Source organism: Netta rufina, assembly GCF_964035555.1.
Source record: "Netta rufina genome assembly, chromosome: 12".
Classification (NCBI taxonomy): Eukaryota; Metazoa; Chordata; class Aves; order Anseriformes; family Anatidae; genus Netta; species Netta rufina.
In genome coordinates, this window is record NC_140135.1 from 13,885,520 (window position 1) to 13,909,434 (window position 23,915).

Here is a 23,915-nt window from a genome sequence, read left to right on the forward strand (position 1 = left end):
CAGATGCACACCCAGCTCTACCTGAGGGTAACTTGAAGGGTTTGGCTGACAATTACAGGCAGTTTCTCAGGTCTAGAAAGAGCCACCCATATCAGGCAGCTGCAGGAGCAGGTAACATTTAGTTTGCTTCTTGATAGGAAAGAGATGATGGTAATAACAGGGAATTAAGATATATTAATATACACAATAGAAATAAATCACACAAGTGGGATAAAACACAATAAAGCTGTCTGTGGTAGAGATACAAACTCAATAAATTTGTTTAAGGCACAACTGGTTATTGGGGGCTCTCTTGATGTGAAGATACTTTGCCTTCCTTGGGAAGACACTTCAAAGCAGGACTTCGTGCTTTTTGCTTGCCCATACACAGTGAGAGACAGAGGCAATGGAAGCTTCTAGGAACGCACTTGCAATGCACATTTCATGCTCCCAATGTAAAGTTCAAGGCACTTTGTAGGTGGGAGAGATTCCCCTCTCCAGCATCCCAGAGTAACGGGCTCGGCAGGACAGCACTTTTTCCCTTTGAGCTAATATTTTAGGGGAAATGGGATAACTGCATTTTTTAAAAAGGACAGAGTTAAAATTCTGGCACGCTAGCCTTGCCTTGCCCAGGGCAAGTAATTTTTTTGACAGGTGAATAAAATATCATTAGCTTCTCCACTGCCATCAGTCATCAAAGTGAAGGCTGTGCGAGTAACCTCTCCAGACAGTCCCAGGGGACTGCATTAGCCCCTGGTTTCTAAAGAAGCAGAGAGGGGCCGAGCTGGGAGGCTCCCATTTTATCTAAATGCATGGGAGGCAGACAGCTAAAACCTCTCCACAACTCTGACTTTTTCCCCCCGAGTGTTAAAAGCTGACAACAGCATAGAAATGTAGATTTCACGTTGTCACTCCAGCCTTGACCAGCTATTTGTGCCCAGGTAGCCCGAGAGCTCACAAGCTGCGCTGTATATTGTATCGCGGCATTTCTGAGACTGGCGGCATAAGTTAAGGAGAGAGAATGACAAATCTGAAGCTTTTGTCCAAAGGTCACACACTTGATGCTTCTTTCGCATTTGTGTGAGTTAATTTACTTTAAAAAAAATCTTCACAACAAAGAAAAATGAACAGAAATCTGTCCCTGAGACTGCCGTGGCCATGAACTTCCAAAGCTATTGTGTTTTCTATAGAAGAATAGGAGACACTGCCATCGAAAATGCCATTGATATTGTAACAGATCATTGCCTAAATAGACCATAACAGCCCTCATTTCAATGGTTACTGAGAAACGCTTTAACCCCTTCACTTCTGAGCGCCTGCACAATCTCTGCGTGACACATCAAAGGAGACATACCAGATAGTATGAATTTCACACCCTTTTTCTGCCTCTGTCAGCATTTCTGAGCTTCCCTATCCCTTTCCTTTTCTGCACTGAATCAGAGCTATCTGCAAGTGCAAATCCTTTTAAACACAGGCAGAAAACCTGGGGTTAGGGCATTGTCTCACCCTCCTCCCCCACCCTGAGCAGCACTCCCTGAACCACCCAAGAGAAGGCAAAAATTTCCAGCATCACCTCTTGCTTGGCAGCAGTTAAAATGTCAAGACTTTACTGCAAGGATATATTTACCTATAGATAAATAGATGTACATACACACACACATTTATATATATATGCACGCATACCTGGTTTTAGCTATCAGTTAGTTATAACTCTAAGCCCTTCCAACTCCAAAAGGATTTTTTAGGAAAAAAAAAAATTAGAACAAAAAACAGTGACTCTTGTCTTCCAGTCCCAAGGAGGCTGTTGCAGCAGACCCCCACTAAGCTCCTGTTTGAAGTTACTCATTTACCTTGTTCTTGAAACTTTGCTATGTCCCACCACTGGTGCACCTTGCCTTCATCAGGACCTCCTGGAACATTAAGCTAAACTTCATTTAAAACGTGCCACACTTCCTTGCCACCTTGATTTACAGAACCTGGGGGGGAAAGAATGAAGGCAGGTTTCTTCCCATAATGTTGCACTTTAATTGAATTTCAATCCTTTAATTCTTTACTAATTGAGCCTGAAGCCACATTTACCATTATTTAGTGTGGGATAGATGCCAGGCTAACCAGAGTTGATTGCATAGAGCATCCTGCCTTTCCTGCACCAAGATCCAAACACACACCTCCCTGGATTTGTGCCATGTTTTCATTTCTTCTCATGCTTACACACGTTACTCATGTATGTGTATGAGTAAATATAAATAAAGCACGAAAACAAACAAACAAACAACAACAACAACAAAAAACAACTAGCTTCCCTTCTTATTTGGTTGTTCATCTCAAGTTTCTCTAGATTGATTTTTTTTTTCTTCTAAATATCACCCTGTAACACAACAATTCACTGTTTTGTGAGTTTTAAAAGCTCCTTGCCATAGCCTCGCAGTCTCTTCTCCAGAGGGATACAAGCAAGAAACACACACGAAGCACCCCAACTTTCCATGGGGCTCAGGGCCTGGTGTTTTCTCCCTGCTGAGAGCCCGCTCAGCAATTTGCCACCTGAAAGCAGCATGGGGCCACCAGCCACACAGGCACAGGGACCTTTCAGGAGGCTTCCAACTGTTACCAGTCAGTTTTGAATAATTGCAGAAAGTAAAGACACTTTTTGGTGAATCCCACAAACAGTGGGAGTCATGAGGAGGACACCTCTTGGGCTGAGGGCTTGTTAATCCTAATGGACTTGCACAGCTCAGGCCCAGCCCTTCTCAAGTGCTCTTCAGCTCCTTCTGGCACCCCACGGAGAAACCCAGCCTGTGAGAAGCCTTCTGTGGTACCCACAGGGCGCACACACATCCTCCAAAGGGGCTGCTATGGGACTGAAGTGCTTTGCAACCATATACAGATGGACCAGCAGCAGCTCTGGGAGGTGCCGCAGTGGCAGTGAGGATGCTTTTGGTGCTGGCATGGACAATGCGGCACCCATGCTTCAGCCCACCTCTCTGCTAATATCTGAGCAACCTGTGCCTTAACAAGACACCAACCAGGACATTATTCCTTTCTCTACCAGCTCTGGGGAGAAGAAGGTGACTACTATTTTTCATTTCAACCCCATTACTTATGAGTCTTAACTACTTTCACGTCCCCAGAAGATTCAGCAACAAATAACCACAAAAGCAACCCCCGTCTGCAAACTGAAAGGCAACTGATTCACACAGTTGCCACAAAATGACTCTGATAACCCCGTCCTGTTTCATGTAGGCCTTTGGGAGAGCCCAGTACAATGAGAAATAAAGCTACACTTTGCAGAGCTTCAGTGGCAATTTCCTCCCCATATGTTTCTCAAGACACTCTCTTAATTTAGTTTGCCTATAATGAATTCTGTCATTATTCCAAACATCCATTCTCATGACCTAGTCTTATAGCATATCACCACCAAGTATCTTTTTTTGGCTATACAATCTCCCTGGGGAGCTGAAAATTGTCTCCGTCTGCAGCACAACTATGCTGGGGAGCAGCCTGGAAAACAGATCCGAGATTATTCCTTTCTGTGTCAGTCATTTAAGCTTCTTTGTGCTAAAGTTGACATTTGTCTCAATGCTGTCTCAATAGGCCCCGCTGGCTGGGTTTCATTCAGTGCTTTGAGCTGGGGGAGAACTTGCCTCTTGTTTTACTTTCAGGCCATTATTGTGCCAAAGCGTGAAGGGAGGGAGCTGAATAACCACAAACAGGTGAGGCGGGGAGAGGCTTTCTGTCTCCACTCTCAGCTTGTGAGAGCTGAGCTCTTTGGATGCTTTTCAAAGCCAGGAGAAGCCAAAGGCAATAATCCCCACCATGGGAGCAGGCAGGAAGGAAGGGTATCTGGTGTTGGCCAGAGATGTCCCAGCGCAGGGGAAGCGCATTCCCGCGCAGTGACATCGCGCTGCGCCAGGGCAGCCTCAGTGAGGCCAGAAACTTAGGGTTTGAAAACCATCCAAGCTCCACACCCACCTTGACTGGAGCTGCAGACGAGCAGGGCAGGGAGGGATGCTTTTTTTCTTTTTTTCTTTTCAAGTCTAATTCATAAGAAACAGCTGTTATGAGTGAGGGGTCTTTGCATTAGCCACTGCTGCCTTCCTCTACTTCTGCCTCTGCCTGTCTCCATTAGCAATCTGGAGGTGTCAGAAAAGGGCTTTTCAGTAAATCAGAACCATTTATCTTCCCTTTTCCTCACTACCCCATACCTTCTTTTAATCAGCCTTGTAAAAATGCTCTTTTTGCCTGACCTTCACACAGCTTGAAGGGCTGATTGGCAGTGGATGAGGGCCAGCAGAAAGCACAGGGAGCATCCTCCATGGGACACAGGGCTCCTGGACTCCAGTCACACTGTCCAGTGCATCTCACACCAAAAACTCCTGTACCAAGGGATTAGGGAAGAGGCTGGGAATGTTAAAACTCTCCGCTGCAAACTTATTTTGAAGTGTTTGCAGCCAACTTGTCTTTTGCTTTGTGAGTCTGAGGGCTGTATGTGCATGGGGCATCCTGCCCAGCAGCAAACACCACTGCCCTGCTGCTGCCCACAAGCTTACCCAACAGCATGGCAAAGACAAAGACTACCAGCAGGAACGTGGTTCCCCAGGATTAACCTGTGCCACATCAAGAACAAGCATCTGTACACATCTTAGTTTCCCACGGCGCGAGTCCCGGTTTAATTCCCAGTTGAACAGGAATGCAGGATGCCCCAGGAGGGCAATACTACCTCAAAAAAAATTTTTGCAATGGAAACAAGCTCATTCCCTTTGTCATATGCAGGAGCCACATTCACTCATTAGTGATATTGGAGGGTATATCCCTGACTATGCTTGAAGGCATACAGTCACCCACCCCAGCCCAAAATCTAAGGCTTGTATGAAGCAGAATGAATATCCAGGACTTCAGTGAAAAGACGGATAACATTTTCAAGAAGAGGAGGAAAGCAGCAGAGGACATTCACATCACGGTGATGCCATACAACTTCTCTGTATGAACAATATAGGCAAATAACACTCCTAGGTTTGGTTCAAGCAGGTAACCCAAACAGCCCAGGGCCTGATCTGGCCCTTTCAGGTCTTCAGAGATAACCCAGAGTTTTCTCTTGGCATTACACAGAGTTACACTACAGACCCAAGCTCTTAGATGTCCTTATTCAGCTCTTTCTCAGCCCCTCCTGTCGCATCTTTTTGGAATTTGAACAAGGAGTGTCTCTCACAGGGTGTTTCTGCAACACCCCAACACCAGCGGCTGCTGCACGGTGCAGGCACCATCACACCCACAAGCCCAGAAGAACACAAGTCCTCCCAGCTGGAAAATGCACGTCTTGACCACAATGGGGTTTGAAAGGTTTGTGGTAGAAAACAGTTTCTCAGGGCCTAGTTTGGACTAAAGTATGAAAGAAAACGTTTCCCAGCCAACATTAGCTGGCAGAGCTGGTTCATAATCAGCCAGGACAGATGGGAACACACAATGCCTTGAACCCAATCAAGAAAACATCCCAGGAATGCCTGTTAATGTGAACCTTTAGTGGGGTAAAACGGTCATTCAAATCAGAGCAGGATGATTGATTCCAACCTAAGAGAAAAGCACAAATCAAACTGATTCCTATCCAGGGGACAGAAAGGTTTGATCTGAAGCAAGACTTGACAGCACATGAATTCAAATATTTTCAGCTTCCAAGATAAACTAGCACAATGGAAATCTGGATGCACAGGCATTGAGAAAAGCTGGATAGAGAAAGTCCCATTCGTATATTTTGTAAAATCCAGTGAAGGGTTACATGCCAACTCCTGCAGCCCTGTAGGCATTACTTTCCTCCTAGGTAGTGCCATTTTCCTACCTGGATCAACAGTAAATAGTATTTGCCACCTCGATATAGCACTGCGGAAGCAAGCAAGCACTGGCCCTTTGGAAGGGCTCAGGTTTGTGAGTGCAGTCACCTCCCCTTCCTAAAATTTCCCTCCATGCAGAATTATAATCTTATGTGTCAGTATGCATTTTGGTTTATAAAACAGGCATGCAACACATTTAGAAGAAAAATTGCACCTGTCAAATGTCCTACCCCATGAAATAAACCTGTGTAATTTCACTTTTCACCTAGTAAATACCCAATCATTTTCCAGAACAGCCCCTTCCAGTATTCAAAACTGTTTCCATTAATATTAGAAGTTAGGAGGGTTTGGGAGAAAAGGAAGGAATTGATTAAAAGCAGATGGTATTCATTATCTTGCTAATCACAATCCTGCAGGGTCTTTACAAAGAAAAAAAAAAAAAAAGAGAGAGAACGAAAAGGCAACATCAAGAAAAGGTCATGCTAGGACTTTTCAAATAAAACATTAGAAAAATAACACTTCCAAGGATTTACTCCACTCTCACGAGAAAATCAGCTTGTTTCATATCACAGCTCAGCCATGCTGGGAAAATGTCTTTGTGATACAGACATCATTCTCACATTTTGTGCTGGGACTGCAAACCTTTGCAGAACATCTGAGAAAAAAATTCTGGCAAGGATGATTACCGTCTGCACGTCCCACTGCCTCTGAGAGCACTGGTGTACCTCCGAGTGGTTTGTTTCCTAAAGGGAAGTCACAAATAAGCAAGCAAAGCAAACAAAGCCAAATAGAAATAAAACAAACAAGCAGCTTATTGGCCAGAAACAGCATAGTGGGAAAACACAGGGATAGATTACATTCAAACTGACTGGCTGGAGTTCACTCAAAACAATTTTCTTGGGAGGATTTTTGCTGTTGGTATCTGATCCTGCTGCCATTAATGTCAATGAAAATACTGTTATTAACTGTCCATAGCACTGGGACAGGGAGAGATGCTGGTAACAAAGGCACTGGCACTTTTTCACATTATGAAGTCACCAGAATCAAAAGGGTCATGTTCAGCTTTGCTTCAAGACAGCAAAACAGGATGCCACTCACGAGGAGGCGGTTTGCAAAAGAAAATCCCAGTGGTGTTTTGCAACTGCAGGAACACAAGCATTTGCTTGTTCATGACCACACTCCCCTCTGCCTTTTCAAAATGCACCACTCCTTCACAAAAAACTACCCAGAAACTAAACCTGTAGGTGCTCCAGCACATCTCCAATTAGCTAGCACATTAGGACTGGTGCCCCAAAGGTGATGAGTGGGCTCAGGGTCAGGGCCACAGAGGCAAAACTGTCTGAAGACAGGATGCAAAAACTGGTTAGGACACACTCAGCCTCTTGGGCTGAGAGGCACTACAAAACCACCAGCAGTTGTCACTGACAAGAGACCTTATTCTCCTGTGATTTTTTTATTTTTTATTTTTTTAATAGGAAGCGGTTTTATGACATGCAGCCAAAATGTTCCACAAGTAGACATGGTGCTACGTAAGCCAGAGAAACTATGCACTGGTGAGATTTTGTGGTCTTCAGGCTGAGATTCCTAAGCAGCTATTTATATGATAATTTATTTTTTAAACCACAATGACTCAAGACTGCCTTGAATGGCAGCAGATTCATTGTTAACAGTCTTTCCGTGCCATCTCACAAGATACTAAATAGCTGAGAGGACAACCAACACCACTCCTGCTCCCCATCTGGGTACTGTTAGTACATCTGTGCTGGTATTTAGACTTGACCTAAGGTTTTCCATCAAATATCCCCAAATTCTTCTGCTGTCATTTTCTTATTTCCAGGTCAGTCCTTTTGCTAGGCAAGGGTCTCGTCTGCAATGAATTCCATTTTCAAGATGGTGTGAAAACACGTGAAATGGAAAGAGAGAGATAGATAGATTTAGGTTTTGTTTGCAAGCACAAGTACAAGAAAAATAAGCAGACCTGTGAACAGTTATAAGCAGAAAACCTAGTTTTCTGCAGCTTTTGCCTGTGGGTTTTCTAAAGGCAACTAACCACCACTGAGACTCACACTGTGACTTTCTTCCCAAGGGGACCAACTTGAGCCCACTTGACCACCCTGGTATTTATTTTCATGAAACCTAGAAAGCTTAATCTCTTTGGGATATCAACCCAACAGGAGTGGAATCAGGCAGCTGGATCAAAACCTATTCAGAGGGGGAAACACAGCCAGACAGGATGACTCTGTAATTCTCCCCTAAGCACTATTTCTTATGAAACCAAATGAAAACCCCAAGGCCCCTTGGGCATGTAGGGGGCAGCATGTTGTATCTTGATGGGATTATGTCTAGTCTCTGCATCCCAGTTGCATAAGGACGTTCGTGTGCATCAATTTAACCACACAAAAGCAGAACTAAAAAGTCACCAGCATTCACCAGACCTGCTGCAGCATCTCCTCAAGGAGCTCAGCAATATTAAGAGTAGTCATCTCCAAAAGCCCCATTCGAAGGTCTCCTCTTCCCCAGTACAGTGCTTTAAAGCCTAACTGTATGCACTCTGAGGCATTGCAGGTTGCATTCCTCAGACCATTTTTTTTTGCCTCTTGTTGTGCCTGCAAGGCCAAGTCCCTGTGGTATTTGTGAAAAGAATGCCAGAGAGCATATATTTCTGGTTAGTTAGCACTTACTAAGTAAAAAAAATATCCCAGATAAAAGAAAGGGATACTGTATGAATGCTGACACTGTGGAAAGCTAAGTGCTAGCCCAGAGTAATGTGGGGCACTCGGTTCTCCTGTTCAATGGAAAAACCCCACCCTGCATGCCGAGAACAAAGTAGGGTACACAGTCACGGTGGGCTTGGTGGTGACCGCCCAGTGGTGAGCTCAGCCCAACACCCAGCCAAGAGAGACCACCACACCCAGGAGAAGCAAAGCCCTCCAGGAAACGAGATTCTCCTCCATCAGTTTTTGTTTTAATAATTTTGTTTTACTTTCATTCAATTTCCTTGACCTGCAAGCAATTCTGCTGGGTCAATCTTCTGTTACCACAAAGCTGACATCCAACAGCTCCCTCTTCTCTTTCTGTCCTTCTCCATCTACAGGTATAGATGGAGATATCATTAACGAATTAAAAACACCACCATAATAAATAAACCAACCAGATATCTTTAATTTTAAGTTCATAGTCAGCATCACGCATAGCTATTTTGGAAAAGTGCAAGGAAATAGCCTGTTCTTCATACCTCATCTGCAAGTAAATAGCACCAGACCCCATGTCCGTTACTCCTTAGCTGAACACCACAAGCTGTGCCATGACACAATGTGCCACAGTCCTTTCTTGGAGCCAAAACCTGAGTCACCTGGTAGAATCAGAAGAAAGGCAAAACATCCCAGTAATGCCCCTCGTCCAGCCAGGGCTTCGTGCTGGGGATGGACACTCAAGCTCAGCAGCTCCTTGGTGGCCCAGCTGTAAACCTTTCCACTGGAGCAAGAGCATTATTTCTCCCTCACACAAGTTACCTGGCCAGACCCAGACTAGATCTTTAAACAATAATCCTTTGGGCTAGGACCATATATGGCAAAACTTCAGCCAAAAAGGCTAACTTTCCAAAGGAAAGTTTGCTTGTCAAGATAGGTGTGGGTGGTCATGGAGAGAAAAGAAATGTTTATCCATCACCCACAGCTAGGCCATCGAAATTTAGCCAGAGGAGGCTTCCTCAACTGGAAAGACATCACCAGACAAAACAAAAGCAATACAAACAAATGTCAAACATGTTCCTTGCAATATATATTTTTTTCCCCTTATAAATATTGTCACTTGTGGATCATGAGGGAGGTTTGCTGTCCAACTTCCTGAGGGGGGGGGGTGGGGGGGGGGGGGGTTCAGCCCTGGGAATCCACCAGTACTACTCCTGCATGCATGGCACAACACAACCATGTTTTCCATGCCTGGGGAGCATCACCAAGCCCTCAGCACAGAGAGCAAAGGAGCAGCCATGGGAACTTCCAGCAGCTCCCTGGGTCTCAGGAGAAGAGCTTTGCAGGAAAGGGCTCCAGCTGAGCAGAAGAAATTTTCCCCAAGACAAAACGCTTTTCCTATTTCCCCACCACTCCCCTGAGTTGATGTGAAACTGTTTGCAAAACTAGAAGTATCCCCCATGGAAAATTCTGAAAGAATTCAAAGAATGAAACAGCTGCGTTCTTTAAAAGTCACTGGAGTGGAGTTTGATGGAAGGTAAGATCTTCTCCATAGTGTTTTTTAATGCCTTTAAGAATTCAGTGGCAGAGATCTAATTTTCTGTTAAGTTCCACAAGGAGGTTACGAACAAAATCCATCAAGATAAAACCGGCTGTTCAGTACCATACGCTTGGGTTTTTTTCATTCTTTCTTCCTAGATAATCAAACCTTCACCTAGATACTAAGCAGCAGAGGTTTAGCTGTAATTTTAAGATAGAGCTCACACACTGAAAGACAGATCATGTCTTGAGCATATTCTGAAACATACTTTTAGGTATTAATTCTGTTATGAAAGCTCAAACATCAACTTTTGACTATAGACAGAGATGGCTCTGCAGTTACAGAGGTAATCATGCTGGTACACATGAAAACCAAGTGCGCCTTCTCCAGCAGACTGCATTGGGAACCTCTGACTAATACTGCGGCATCAAAGCGGGGCTGGGACCAGGCCCTGCTGACTTGCAAGCTGAACTCACAGGTTTGAAGGTCACTAGGATAATTCAGGAGTTATTACCTCATTTTTGAAGCTTGTCTTCAGAAACCAATGGTTTGTTATCAGACTTCTTTTAACCCCAATTTATTTTAGTTCCAGATCCTCCTCCAACCAAATACCCTTGAAATAGGCTGTTCTAGAAGAAAGGGTGGGGGGATGTAGTTTAGCAGTGAATGGACACCATTCCCTCCTCCAAAATCAGTTCCAAAACAGCAACAGTAAATGTTTGTTATAAACTGAGAACATCCCAGTTTTGCACCCTTTCAGAATAACAGGAATCCAGTACATAGCTAAAAAACACAATAAACAAGCCTAAACCACTGCACTACTATTCCTGATCTGTGGTGCAATGAAGCATAAATTTAGGATCCTGTAAGTTTCCAAGACTTGAATTTCTTTTAACTTCTAATAACTACCTGTGCCTGCAAATATGCCCTATGTTATTCATCTGTGGAATAAGCACCACCCTAAGGTAGTCACAGCTAGGGGAAAGGGCTCAGCTTGAGCAGCTGCAGTCATCCTTGGTTGGCCACCACAGGTAGTGCAGAAATTACATTGCATTTCACTAACAGCACATCCCACAGAGCCAAAGGAATTGATGCTTGGGTTAAATAAGAAGGCTCTGGGTGTACCTCTATGAAGAGTTTTGAACTTCCAAACAAAGTCACCACAAGGTCATCCAGCTGTAGAGGCAACTCTCATTGAAAGACTTTCTTGAGACTTCAACTGCTTCGATGAGCAATGAGAAATTAAAGTAGACAAGCCTGGCAGAGTGAGGGCCAGCTAAATACTCAGTCAATTTAAGACATAAATATGAGCATCATACTTATTTACCCAGCAGATGAACACCACTCAGACTGGTGCAATGGCAATATTTGGACACTGGTACACCAAGTCCACGCATACAAGTAACTGGTCCCTTTAGTAAAACTGAAGAATTCTGACATTATTTTACCATCCTTCTATAGTCACTTTTGCCTACCGTAGTCTCTAGAATTATGTCCATACATATGCTTCCTAATTCATCCCATTAAGAAGGGCATTAGAGATGATGATGTTTTATTTTCATTGCTTTACATGCTGCACTGCTTGAGGCCTGTTTTTTTTGGAGAGGGAATATAATTGGTTTGAGATCTCGTGAATCTAATGAGGTATTTTTCCTGAGCATGCAGTAAAAATATATATTTCCTGTCCACATCACAGTCCTAGATATAAATGTTCTGGTTCTCTAAACGTCACATTACCCATGTCTAAAGGAACACCTAGGATTGAACTGCATTTTTGGTTTGCTTTGAAATCCCATTTGAACAAGCAGTGAAGTGGGGAGGGGGAAAGGTAAGTTTTTATGCTTTATGATGGCACAGTTTTTGATTCCTAAGACAACTGGCTTGCTCGCTTCAATTAGAGAAAAGGAGTCAAAAATTACAACATAGCTCAGCATTAAAATATGAACAACAAATTTTGTGGAGGTTTGCTCAGCAACCTGCGGATGAGATCCAGCAAATCCAGCCAGCTGATGCTAACCATGAAAACTGCTGTAGAAAGTCACATCAGAAATGGCAAAACATCATGCAGGTGGGGCCATTGGCAACATGCAAGAAGGGCAGAAAGCAGGGGGTTAATGGCTCCGAGAGCCTTGGAATAGTGCTTTTAGCTGAAAGCTGTCTTAGTTCTTTCTCACAGATAAGGTTTTATGTCTCTGAGGGGGTAATAGAGGCATAGAAGTGACTTGCCAAAGATCATATAAAATATATCTCAGGCAAAACAAGGCATAAAACCAAGAATCACTGATTGACAGCGCTGCAATGGCCCAAACAAAACACGCAGGCCGAGTCCTTCTTCCTAGAAGCTCAGCTGCTCACAATGCTTTACTTTTCCAAGAGCAGCTCTGCTCATAGCCTTGCAGTGGAAGGAAAGCAGACAGCTCCCCCTTCCATTCAAACTCAAATACTCCACATGGTGTTAGAGCAGCTCTCCATACAACCAGGTGCAGAGAAAAGACTTTTTGCAAGTCTGCAGAGCAGTACTGCATCACGAAGTCTCTGCACTACTAGTTCTTTTGGTGTTTCCAAAAGGAACCCCACAGTGAGCACAGACCTATCTGCCCAGGGGGAGATTAGTTCTGAATGTTTTCCACAAACATTTCAGCGGTACCAACGCTGATCATGTAGGAGAGCAATTTGGAAAGTCTGAGGACATGGATACATTGAAATGCTAATACAACTCGAATAGTACTTCTGTTGATCATTAGATCCACCAGCAGCCACATGCTTGTGCCCTGCACAGATGCCTCCAAGCAACAAAAGGGAACTCTGAATGAAAACCAAGCTGTTGTCAAGCCCGACCACTCCAGCCAGGACTCAGTGCTCAGAAGGACACAAGCAGGAGGCTGCAGACATTTCTAGAGGAGCCTATCCCTCACTGACCACCATCTGGGAATGTAGGACTTCAGTTTTACTCGAATGCTATCCAGGATTTTCAACAGAAATTGCAAGCAAGGGCAGAAACAAAGACACATTTGAACCTCTGAAGCTCAGGGTTTGCTTTGGCGGGACAGCAGATGCTCAGAGCACAAATACACAAGTGTGCATTGTGCAGTCCCAGCTGCTCTGGTAAAGGACCGCACACCCTGGCATGCAGATACAAACACAAAGAAGAGTATAGAAATAGCAGCAATGTACCTTTGGTTCTTAGAACAAGCTCAGAATCTAAGGAGCAGGCAACAGTTTAGGAAGACTCACAGGCTTCCAATTCCTCTGTTCTTAGGATGCGTTACACATTCGGAACCAGCTGCCGTATTCAAGGAACCAGGTAAAACCTGCTTGGATGCATCCTCTGCCCACACCTTTTTGCTGCGCCTGTCACTGATCCCAGCCTAGTAAAACCCTAAAACAGAGGACTGATGCAAAGCTGTCAGTGAAGATGGCAAAAGGGAATGGCCTGACACAAAAAGGCTGCTGCTGGTGAGGGCAGTGGTACCAATGTACCCAGAAAGCATGGGGGCAGCTGGCACGGTATGGGGCCTTGCAGCCCCTCATCCAAAGCCCTGCCAGAGCCCATTCCCCTTAGCTAAGTTGGCAATGCCATCTAGTGCATAGAGGCAGAAATAGCACAGTGTCTGCAGGCAGACAGGCATGCACAGCACCAGATGTGCAATCCAGATGTGCTCTCAGCTTGGGCCATGAGGCCCGCGATGGCACCAGACTCCAGCCTGCTGTCTTCAGTACTGGTGCCCTGGCCATGCTCACAGCCCTCACAACGCAGGTTTATGGGGCCTCAAACATCACCTGCCCTGGATTCTTCCCACCAAAAAAAGAGACTAGCCTTATCCAGAAAGCTCCACTTGCCTCGAGAGGAAGGGGAAATCCTTCCCTTTCCCCAAAGGGTTTCAATTTAATTGTTCCAGCTTTACCAGCTTGTGGTCTTTACGGCCAATATAGCTCAACATTTTGGCTCTCTGGCGTCACTCGAATGTAAAACATCTCCCAAAGAAACATGTTTTTCACGCAAGACAAACACTCTCTCAGTAACAAGAAACATTTTTCTTAGACATGAACAAAGGGTGAGGTTTCTGCAGACAAAGGAACTGAAGGTTTCATTTTATGGATCGCATTCTCTGACGCAGACCAAAATCTTTTTGTGTTTTGGGGTTGTTTTTTTCCTGAGTGCCTACTTTTTCCAAAAATATATCTCATCTGATTATAATTTTCACTTGTGATTTAAAACTTTAATGGAAATAATTTGGCTTTTAGAGTACTTTAACCAAAAAAATGCATCTTTCACTACAAACGCACGACCTCTATAAGCAAAGTATGTTGACAGCTATTGAAAGCAGATATTTTGTGAGGAATATAAGTTGTGAACTTTTTGCTTTGTTGAAAAATGGATCTATTTCTAGCTCTGTAAGATACAACTTTCTCCTAGTATTCTCCTAAGCTGTTACTCAACCTGATTTAAAGGAGACAAGTTTATTTAAAGCTTTCAACTTCTTCCATATCATTAACACAAAGCATTCATAGTAGGATGATTTGCACGTAGAGCAGAGAAGATATTTCTCTATAGCTACTGGTGTGCTTAGAGGGTCACATTCACCTAGGCCATACAGGGATTGGGCACAAGGCTCCCTGCACACAGGGCCTGAGGTGGGACAGGCTCAACCCCAGCACTGCTGGAGGCAGCGGGAGCTCCTCCACAGACTTGGAGCAAAGTCAGGGCTTAAGTAGCAAGTGGAAGGATAAAAGCTTGTGGGATCAGGCCTTAAACCAACAGCTCCTGACTCATGACAGCCTTGGAGAATGTCTGAAATAACCAATATTGTTACAGGCCCGCATGTTAAAATAAATGAAAATCCATAATGTTAATAGACATTAATTCATGCTAATGGAATCACTGCTCCAAAAGCCGAGTTAATAAGCCCAGCTAGACCACTACCACCGTCTACACATTAAAAAGATCCAAAACATTTAAATATTGACCACATTCCTTTGAAATTAATAGTATTTCCTTTGGATTACGCATTGATCTCAGCTGAGCTGTGCTTGACATCTGGAGCAGTTAAAATAGCAACCTGAACAGCCATAGTCTGCCACTAATTTTGAAAGGAGAAAACCAATTTTAACTTATGTGCTCTCATTAAAACCACTCGGCTGTCTCAGTGCTGGGTCCAGCAGAGCTGCAAAACCACTGCCTGCAATCGGCTGAGCCAGAGTGGCTGCCAGTGCTTTAGCCCCGGAGCTGGCTTGCATGGGTCCCCAAAATCCCTGTCTTCCTGGGGAAAGGCCCCTTGAGCACAGCTCCGATGGTGGAGAAACCATTTAATTGCTCTTTGCATCGCCTCGCCTCATCAGCGTGCACATGGTGGGGAGGTTGGAGAACTTTTAGGTTTTGGTATTTTTTTTTTTTTTTTTTTTCCTCTTCCCCTCTTTCCTGCCCCCCCCCCCGCCCTTTAACACTTTTGAAAAATCCAAGGATGGAATACCTTGCTTCTTCCATGCACTGAGACAGGACAACTCACAGTTGTGTTGTTGGCTGTACTCAAGTTCTCCATGCAGCTCTTAATTGCACAGGTTTAGCAACTGCTCACAGTGGGAACTCCTAAAATGATCCTGGTGTGAGCAGCAAGGGCACGAAGCTGAGGAAGCAGCAAACCACCCTTTGCAATGCACCAGCAGCAAATCCTGCTGGAGAAGGTTTTCCCTTCCAGAATCCTCCAACTCATCTCTGGTTCTTGGCATTCCGTGAATGGTGCAGCACTAAACTTGTGTGAAAACCTGACTCCTACCACCCCACCAGCTACCCAGGGACCTTGCCCCCATCCACCCCGTCCCTGTGAAGCTCCCCAGCAGCTTCTCCTGCCTGATACTGTATATGCAAAGCATAGCCCTTATGTTTTCCCATAGGTGCTGCCTCCAGCAGCACAACAGCAGCAAGCAGGGGTGTTGTGGGAGCACCTTATGAGACCAGCAGAGCTATCTGCTGTCTGTACATTACCCCCTTCAGCTAGGAAGCCAAATGTCAGAATTATTTAGCATAAAACACACAGGCAATATAACACACCTAATTTATTTGGCTAATTATTTTCAGACAATGATGCTCCAGAAGACCTCAGTCAAAGACAACGGCTTCTTTGTAATCTGTCCTCTTGGCCTCTGGCTGGCAGCAAACACTCCCTCTCACCCACACAAACGCTGGTCCCTAAAACTGTCCGTTCTGGTGGGAACGCTGCTCAAACCCCAAAATCCCACCACTACATTACAGCAACAAATGCTCATTTGATACTCAAGTCTAATATTTTTGGAGGCATAAACATCCTAAAAAAATACATAATGAATAAATAGTGATTATGTATTCTAAACTTCTCCAAATGTGGACTTTTTTTTTTTTTTTTTTTTTTTTACCCCCTATGGGAATAGGGGAAGAAACAATGCCATGACACCAGCCAAATTTCCACACTTGCCCCCGGCCATGGAGGCACCAGAGCCTGACACAAGTCAGTGCCTTGTCTTCATTTCCTGACATATTTTACCTGGAACATCCTCAAAAAGCCAACACAGACCATGCTAGTGCATGGAAAATTCAGAGCAAACAAACTCATTTAGGTCTGTTAGAGTGGCAGACACTTTTCCTGTTATGCCACACACCCATCCACGCATCAGAGTACCCAGCTCCTCACCTGCAAACAGGACAGGCTTTGACCACCCCAAAGCCAGAGGGATGTTTTGAAGAAAAACACTTAGAATCATGCCTCTAGAACCCAGCCACACAGGCACAGATTTATTCAGGATTTCCTATAGCAGCTCTGATACATATTCACTCCATCATGGAGATTCAAATGAAGGCAGCCATTAAAAAAGAAAATGAACTCAAACAAGCCTCTTTGTTAAACCAGAATAGCTTCTCTACAGCAGCAGCCTAGTTGATACAAATCTGTGGCCTTGTCCGGATAAAAGTCCCTGGAAATGCAGATGCACCTCCTGTTAACATCAGTGAAAAGCCTCCTGTGGACTTAACCATCTTCAGATCTGCTTCTTGCAGAAGACAACAAGCGTGTGTGTGGTATTGGCATGGGGGCAACGGCTGAACATGTACAACAATTAGCTTTATAAATGTAAGATTTCAGCTATTGTTTTAGTTGCCTGTCCCTAGGGATCCTCAGCATTACTGTATTATTGATGATGCTAAATTGGGTTTTCAGCAAAGCTGTTTTGAAGGCTCGTGAATGCCAAAACAGCATTTCAAGCCATTAAACTTAACAGACGAAACAATTTCTTCTAAAAATAATCATCATTTCTTTCCACCAGAAAAAAATAAAAGCCTGGCCAATTCCTAACGTGCCAAGTTTCAAGCAGGCCTGAATTTTACAGCTAGACTTGCAAAGTTCTGAAAAAAATCAATTTACATTGGAAGCAGCAACAGACCTGGACTGTAGGTAAAGAGCAGCCACTCTACACAATGGGGCTGTGAGCAACTACAGGCTAACACATTCCACCTTGCTAATCCTGAATTTTCCTGTTCCAAGGAAAAAAATGCGATGTCTTAACTCCTGCTAACATCCTCACCATTATGTTGATGCAAATACAGTCACGAGGCAATTACCAGCCCAGCCAAGGGCCAGGCATTGTGGGGCTGACAATAAGTCGTCGAGCCACTTAGAGGAGAAACAAATAGCCTTAAACTCCTCCAAGATTTTAAGTCTCATTAGTATAAATCAGTAACCCAATTAATGAGGGTTTTAGCATATTGATTTGCATCAGATTACATGAATTAATGGCACACATAGCAGGAGACAACGTGGTGGGAACCACTGGGAATACAAACAGCTATGTAAAGGAAGGCTCTGGGAAGATGAACAGCTATGTAAAAGAAGGTGATGCAGAGCACCGATTTTGACTGAGTGTGGCAGAAGGCTCCTTCCAGACATGAACACAGTTCCTCCATCGTCTTGCTCATCCTCTGGTAGACAGATGGGACAGCTACAAGGACACGGCCCCAGCTTTTTCCACCCTCTCCTCAACCATACTGCAGTGCACCCAGCAGCCCAGCAAATACCCACATTGGCAGTACTGGGCCAAAAACCCAAGTAGGTCTGTAGCCTATTTGGTGCCCTTCCCCATCGCTTGGCCCATTCCTGGGCTTCCAAAAGAAACTGGCTTCTGAAATGTGTAACATGGTTAGGTGGGTTTGCCAGTGTAAATTGTAAGAGCTGCTTTAGGAAGAATATGGAAACTCCAGTTGAACAGTTGTGGTGCTCTGTGGCTGGGGATTAAAAGGACATAGATTCTGGAGGAGACGACACAAGCAACAGCAGGATCCACGACAGTGCAAGAACTATGGGAAGAACCAGCCAAGTCAGCAAGGAATAAGGGGCAAAGGCAGTGAGAGTGGGCTGGAAGGAGCCCAAACAAGCTGCCAACAAGGCAGAGCAGACTCAGGAGGAAAAGCAGCTCCACCAACTGCCCCAGCATCAAGCCCCCCACACTTGGGAGAGAAACCAACGCTGGGACATGCCACCAGCATCCCCCGGATGGAATTATGCCCGGGGATGAAATGTTCATTTGTCATCCGGTAACTCTGCAAGACCTGCAGGGTTCAGCAAACACCTCCTGCCCAGCCCTCCCCCCCCAACTCGGCAGGCTGCCCAGCCCCACAGACTGCCAAAGAGGACGGCCCTTTCAGAGAAGAGGGACAAAGGGGACGCCTTCCCCTCCTCCCGAGGCAGGCAGCCCCTCCTTGATCCAGCAGTTATAAAAGGGCTCTCAATCCATGTAATCCATTAGATACAAATTACAGCAATTTAAGCACACTTGACCCAGAATTACAGCAAGCCCATAAAGAGCTGCATCTTCCCAGGCAATTTACACTGTTACATGCCCTCAAACAAGCCAAAGCAGAGGATTTAAAACAGAAACAAAAACAAACCATAAAAAAAACACCAAACAACCCCCCCCAAAAACATGATGCCTGCAACAGCAGTATCAAGAAGAACTGAAAACCAGTACTAAAGGCTGGTTTACATTCAGGTTGTCCTTAAAAAAAAAAAAAAAAAAAAAAAAAAAAAAAAAAAAAAAAAAAAGCCACAGTTACACAATCTCTAATCAACACGTGTCTTGCAGATATGGATCACATTATGCCATTAAATCACAGCCACATGAAAGAAGATGCTGTGAAGTGTGGCATGACACCACACGACTGTTTGGGACATGGAAAATAACCACACCAAGCACAGGGGACACTGGCACAAGGCCAGCATGGGACAGTGCTGACTAAGGTGGCTGCTCCACCCTCCCAGGGCAGCTACTTGCTGCAAATCTCACCCTGGGGTGTAACCCTCACCATCCAGGTTGGGGATTGCAATACTCCTACATCAATTTTACCACTCTGCTTTCATTTCTATGTTTTTAAATTATGACTATCCTTATAGACAGCATCCAAAAGAAAAGCAGCAGCAGAGGAAGGCCCCCTCAGCCCATCCTAAATGGGAAAATAAAACCAACAGCATTAAGGAAAAAGACAAAACAAACAAACAACCAAGCTGTTTTCTTCCAGCAATGGGAGATGGATATATCCAGGTTTGGGTTTTCAGCCACAGCCACCAGCTTCCACTGGCACAATCCTTGTTCTTCAGCATCCCCACCATGCGTCAGGAGTGTCTGTGTTGGCAGGAGATGCCCACTACTGCTCCCAGCTGTAGGGATGTGCAAGTGCATAGGCCTTCCCACCAACAAGAAACACTGAGGTTTTGTGCTGGAAAGTGAAGTGCACAAGAGCAGCAGCACTGGTGCAGAGCGCCACTGGTGTGGTTTACTGCTGCTGCCAGCATGTCAGCCATGCACCATGCATCACTGCTTTCAAAACAGGGGACTGCACAAGAGAAGTGTGAGGGTAGAGGGTGCCCGTGGTGGTGGTGGTGTGACAAACAGAGCCATTGGTTACTGTAGGACATGCTACAAAAACATCCAAAGAAATTGAAAGGATTTTTGTGCGCCTTGCCCTGAAATGTCTGATACCAGATGCTACCATGACCAAGGAGCCAGGACCAGGTTAGAGGCCTTACCTGGTTCAGCAAGTCTTGCATCCAGCTAAAGCAATTAGAGGATGGGGAGAGAAAGCTCATCATCATCAGGTTTAAGAAATAATTGAAGTACTGAGAAGTTGCACCTTTCAAAAATACATATGCCAACTTGCCTGTGAGGACAAATGCCAGGTTAAGCTCAGCCTTCACTGAAGCATCACCCATTTTGCTGCCCAGAAGCCTCCCAACAAGAATCACCTCAACAGGAGGCAGTGCCAAGGCCAGAACAGCACCAGGGGGACTCCTCCTGCCGCTCCAGTCACCGGTCTCGACTTCGGGCCACACCATCCATCACAGGATGAAATGAGAGGCTGTTTGAATACAGGAGTGCCATTGTTTGCTCTCTTTTTCACCCTTCGTTACTATCAGAAGTGTAAATAGGCAGGCTGGTCTGCTGGGGAAACCCATAGCGACCTGTACGTGTACATCACCTGAACAGCTGTCGCAGCACAGGGTGGCGTGTGCTTCACTCAGAAGAGCAAAAGAGTCACTGATCTGTTACAGCAGATCCTTTCAGAGGCTGGATTTTTTTTTTTTATTCAACTCTGGGAGACAGCACCTCAATGCCACCAAGAATACCACCTTCTCTGGTTAACTTTGTTTTTGAAGCTCATTAGTACTTGCATTAATAATTAATTTATACATGGGAATTTTTCTTTAAAGCACGACCATAATGGCAATGGTTATTTGGAAAAAAACAAACACTGGAAGAAATGGAGCAGATGCCTTCTGACGAGCAAGCAGCCAGCAGCATGCCTCAGTCCCCACCCGTATGGTTTAGTTTACAAGCTCATGTCAGAGAGCCAATTTCACACACAAACACAAAATAAAAGCAGGAACACAACTTTTCATCATCCTACATTGATGTTTACTCTTGTTTCCTGTAGCCCCAGGTGACAAATCTGTCCTTGATATAGTGGAGGATTGTTGTGCTATTAACAACGTCAACTGGACAAGTTTAAAACTCACGTCAGGTCTTTGCATTGTTCGCTTTTACCGAACTAATGAATAATAATTAGTAAGCAATTAGATGTAAAATGATAAATATAAATTCAGAAATGTTTTTCTTTAAGTACACACTGGGCAGAACGCTTAAAAGCAGGAGAATTTACAAGCAACTTTCTTACATATGAACATTTTTGCCAAAAACTGAGATCTTGGAAAAGTCAGCCACTCTGAACACAGGGCTTTTGTTTCACCATTCTCTGAGCTCTGAAGAAGTTTAAATTTTTTTTCTTCATTTAACTTTGCCGGCCTGCCAGCTGGGTATAAGCCAGAAGGGTTATCCAGTCAGACCTTACTGTGATATATTTACAATGGTAGTGCATCTAAGGTTTGTTTATTTCAGGATTAAAATTCAAATGGTTAGAACCATTTAAATAATTAAAGGGCAATCAGAAAATGCCATGAAACCAAACAAATCAGTAAAAGTCATGGAAACCATCAGCAATATTTAATTCAGAAATTCTCTTTGTTAAGGAACTTAGCTGAAAGAAAACAGCTGGATGTAGTTCAACCCTCTAAATTAAAAACAATCTAACAAGGTCTATAGGGATAACTCTTTCAGCTACATATTGGAGACCAGATTCACTTCTACCAAGTAAATGTAATAGCACTCAAAGCTAGAAAGGAAATTCCTCAGAACTGAGGTAGTTTCTAAGTATCAGCACATTTTCCAATTCCTCACAAGGCAACTTAGCTATTTACAATCCATTTTTTCCCACACATAAATTTATAACTTTTTCAATTTTATGCTTCCATGATTTATTTTCTAAAGAAAAATAATCTAGCCAGAATATCCCTACTCTACTAACATCATGTTTTAATAAATAACGGGCTACTTCTAGTAAAATTAAGCCTTCAGGATTGTTTATACCAGCCAAGAATATTCCATCTTTATAGCTTTGCAGAAATTTGGTGTGAAAATAAAGTTGAATATAACACTGACCCTGAGCTAACAAGTAATTAATGCTTCAATATAAAAATAGAAAATTATCCTTACAACACAAGGGTGGAATACAGCAAACCCTCCCTCTCTCTGGATTGCTCTCCTGGCTGGATCCCAGCATCCAGCCAGACCTAAAGGCTACCCTAAAGCAGGAGGAGACACACGCAGAATAATTTTGAGTCTTTCTGAAGACTTCCCCCCCCCACTCTTTTAAAAATTATTTAATATCTTTTTCTTAAAAATATACTTTTCCTTTATTAATGAGTTGTTGTACCACAAGACTGTTCCAACTGCAAAAGCATACGTAGAGAGAGACGGGCGTCTTGCATAGCTTCGAAAAGCTGCAGTCACTCTGTGCTTGGGCACTGGCTCCCAGGGGACCAAGAGCACCAAAAAGGAGGCGTCTTCAGCCCTGCCAGCTCCTGCCTGCAACAGTGCCACAGGGCATTCTGCCCAGCCTTCCCTTCTGCCCCTGGTCAGAGAGGAGACAAAACTCTTGCAAAAACAAAACCAACAGTTCTCCCTCCTTCACCCCCAGCAAAGTTTTCCTAAAAATAAGAAATAGAAAAAAAAAATCAATCCAGCATTCATCTAACAAATTTGCAGACAAGACACGTGTTGGCATTTGGATCTGTGACACAACAAGTTGCTTCCAACCAAACAAGTTTAATGCCTTATTCCCACTGGAGATGCACTTCAGGAACTGACCTACATGAGTTACAGCTAATTGCAAGGATCCTGGGGAACAACTGATAACTCTTCTTAGCATCTGCAAAACTGGAATTCTCTGTAGTCTCTTCCAATTTAACCAAACATCCTGTAAAGAAAGTACAACCTGCTCCTGGCATTACCACCTTATGCAAATGGGGCACTTGGCACACTGACCGGTTCTGTCTTCATGTTGTTTCGCTGCATAATAAAGACAAATTACTTCCACTTTTTTCCAGATAAGGCAACTAACATTACGTGGATAAACGGGAAGTTAACTACATGAAACATGTTTTCTGCTTGTTTGGTAATTATTTTTCCCCATAAGATAACATGATAAATAAAACCTGCTTCTGTACAGATATTTCTCATTTCAGAAACACATATTTGTTACATGCCAAGAAAGGACCCTGGGTTTCTTCTTTTTGTAAGAAATGTGGTAAAATAAAAATAAAAAATAAAAAAGTGATAAAGACAAATGCAGAGCTAACTACAGGCTTGTATATACATTTCTGTTATCCACCTCTATCATGGACTCTTGGTGAACGGGACAGACTGGTAGGCCCCATTCCTGTTATTCCCAGAATAGCAAGGGAAAAAAATCAGTATCTTAAAACCAGTGGCAACATAGTAAAAACTGTACACTGTTGTCCATTAACTTAAAAAGCAAAGTCACTAGATGGTATAAAAGTGAAAGCAGGTGCCTTCTAACTTTGATAATAAAAGTCTTTTTTTCCCCCCTATGCTGCACAATTATCTCCATTGTCTTTGCATGGCCAAGAACAAAATGCTAAGGAACAAGGCTGCTTGTGATAAACCGCTACTGGTAGCGGCAGAAGTGTTCGCTTTTTTATCACTCTTGTTGGAGTTTCCAGTAACTTCGGTTGCATTGAACTCGAACTCCGGGGAACACTGCTGGAACTCGCAGCCGCTGCCGCTCTCCTCCCCGCTGCTCTCCTCACCTGCAGAAAACACACACACACGCTGTAGCCCTCTGCAGCTCAATGCTTTGTTTGCAAAAGGCAGCAAAGAAAAGAAAAAAAACAAAATCACAATATGCAGATGCCTCTGTGATGCTCCTGGTGTAAGGAGAATGCCGACGCCTCACAGCGCACAGTATTTCAGCATTTATGAGACTCTGCATGCAGCCTGCCAGAGATGCAA

The 23,915-nt window shown here is 44.1% G+C and overlaps 1 protein-coding gene across 1 annotated transcript in view; it reads right to left on the reverse strand.

The window, feature by feature from the left end:
* Positions 1-8,938: 8,938 nt before the first annotated feature.
* Positions 8,939-23,915, reverse strand: part of GPC4 (glypican 4) — a gene marked incomplete at its 5' end in the record, with an annotated part of 81,352 nt that continues 66,375 nt past the window's right edge. The window contains one exon of the mRNA XM_084294049.1: positions 8,939-23,713. Coding sequence (XP_084150175.1) covers positions 23,505-23,713 — 209 coding nt within the window. The 3' untranslated portion in view covers positions 8,939-23,504. The remainder of the gene's footprint in view (positions 23,714-23,915) is intronic.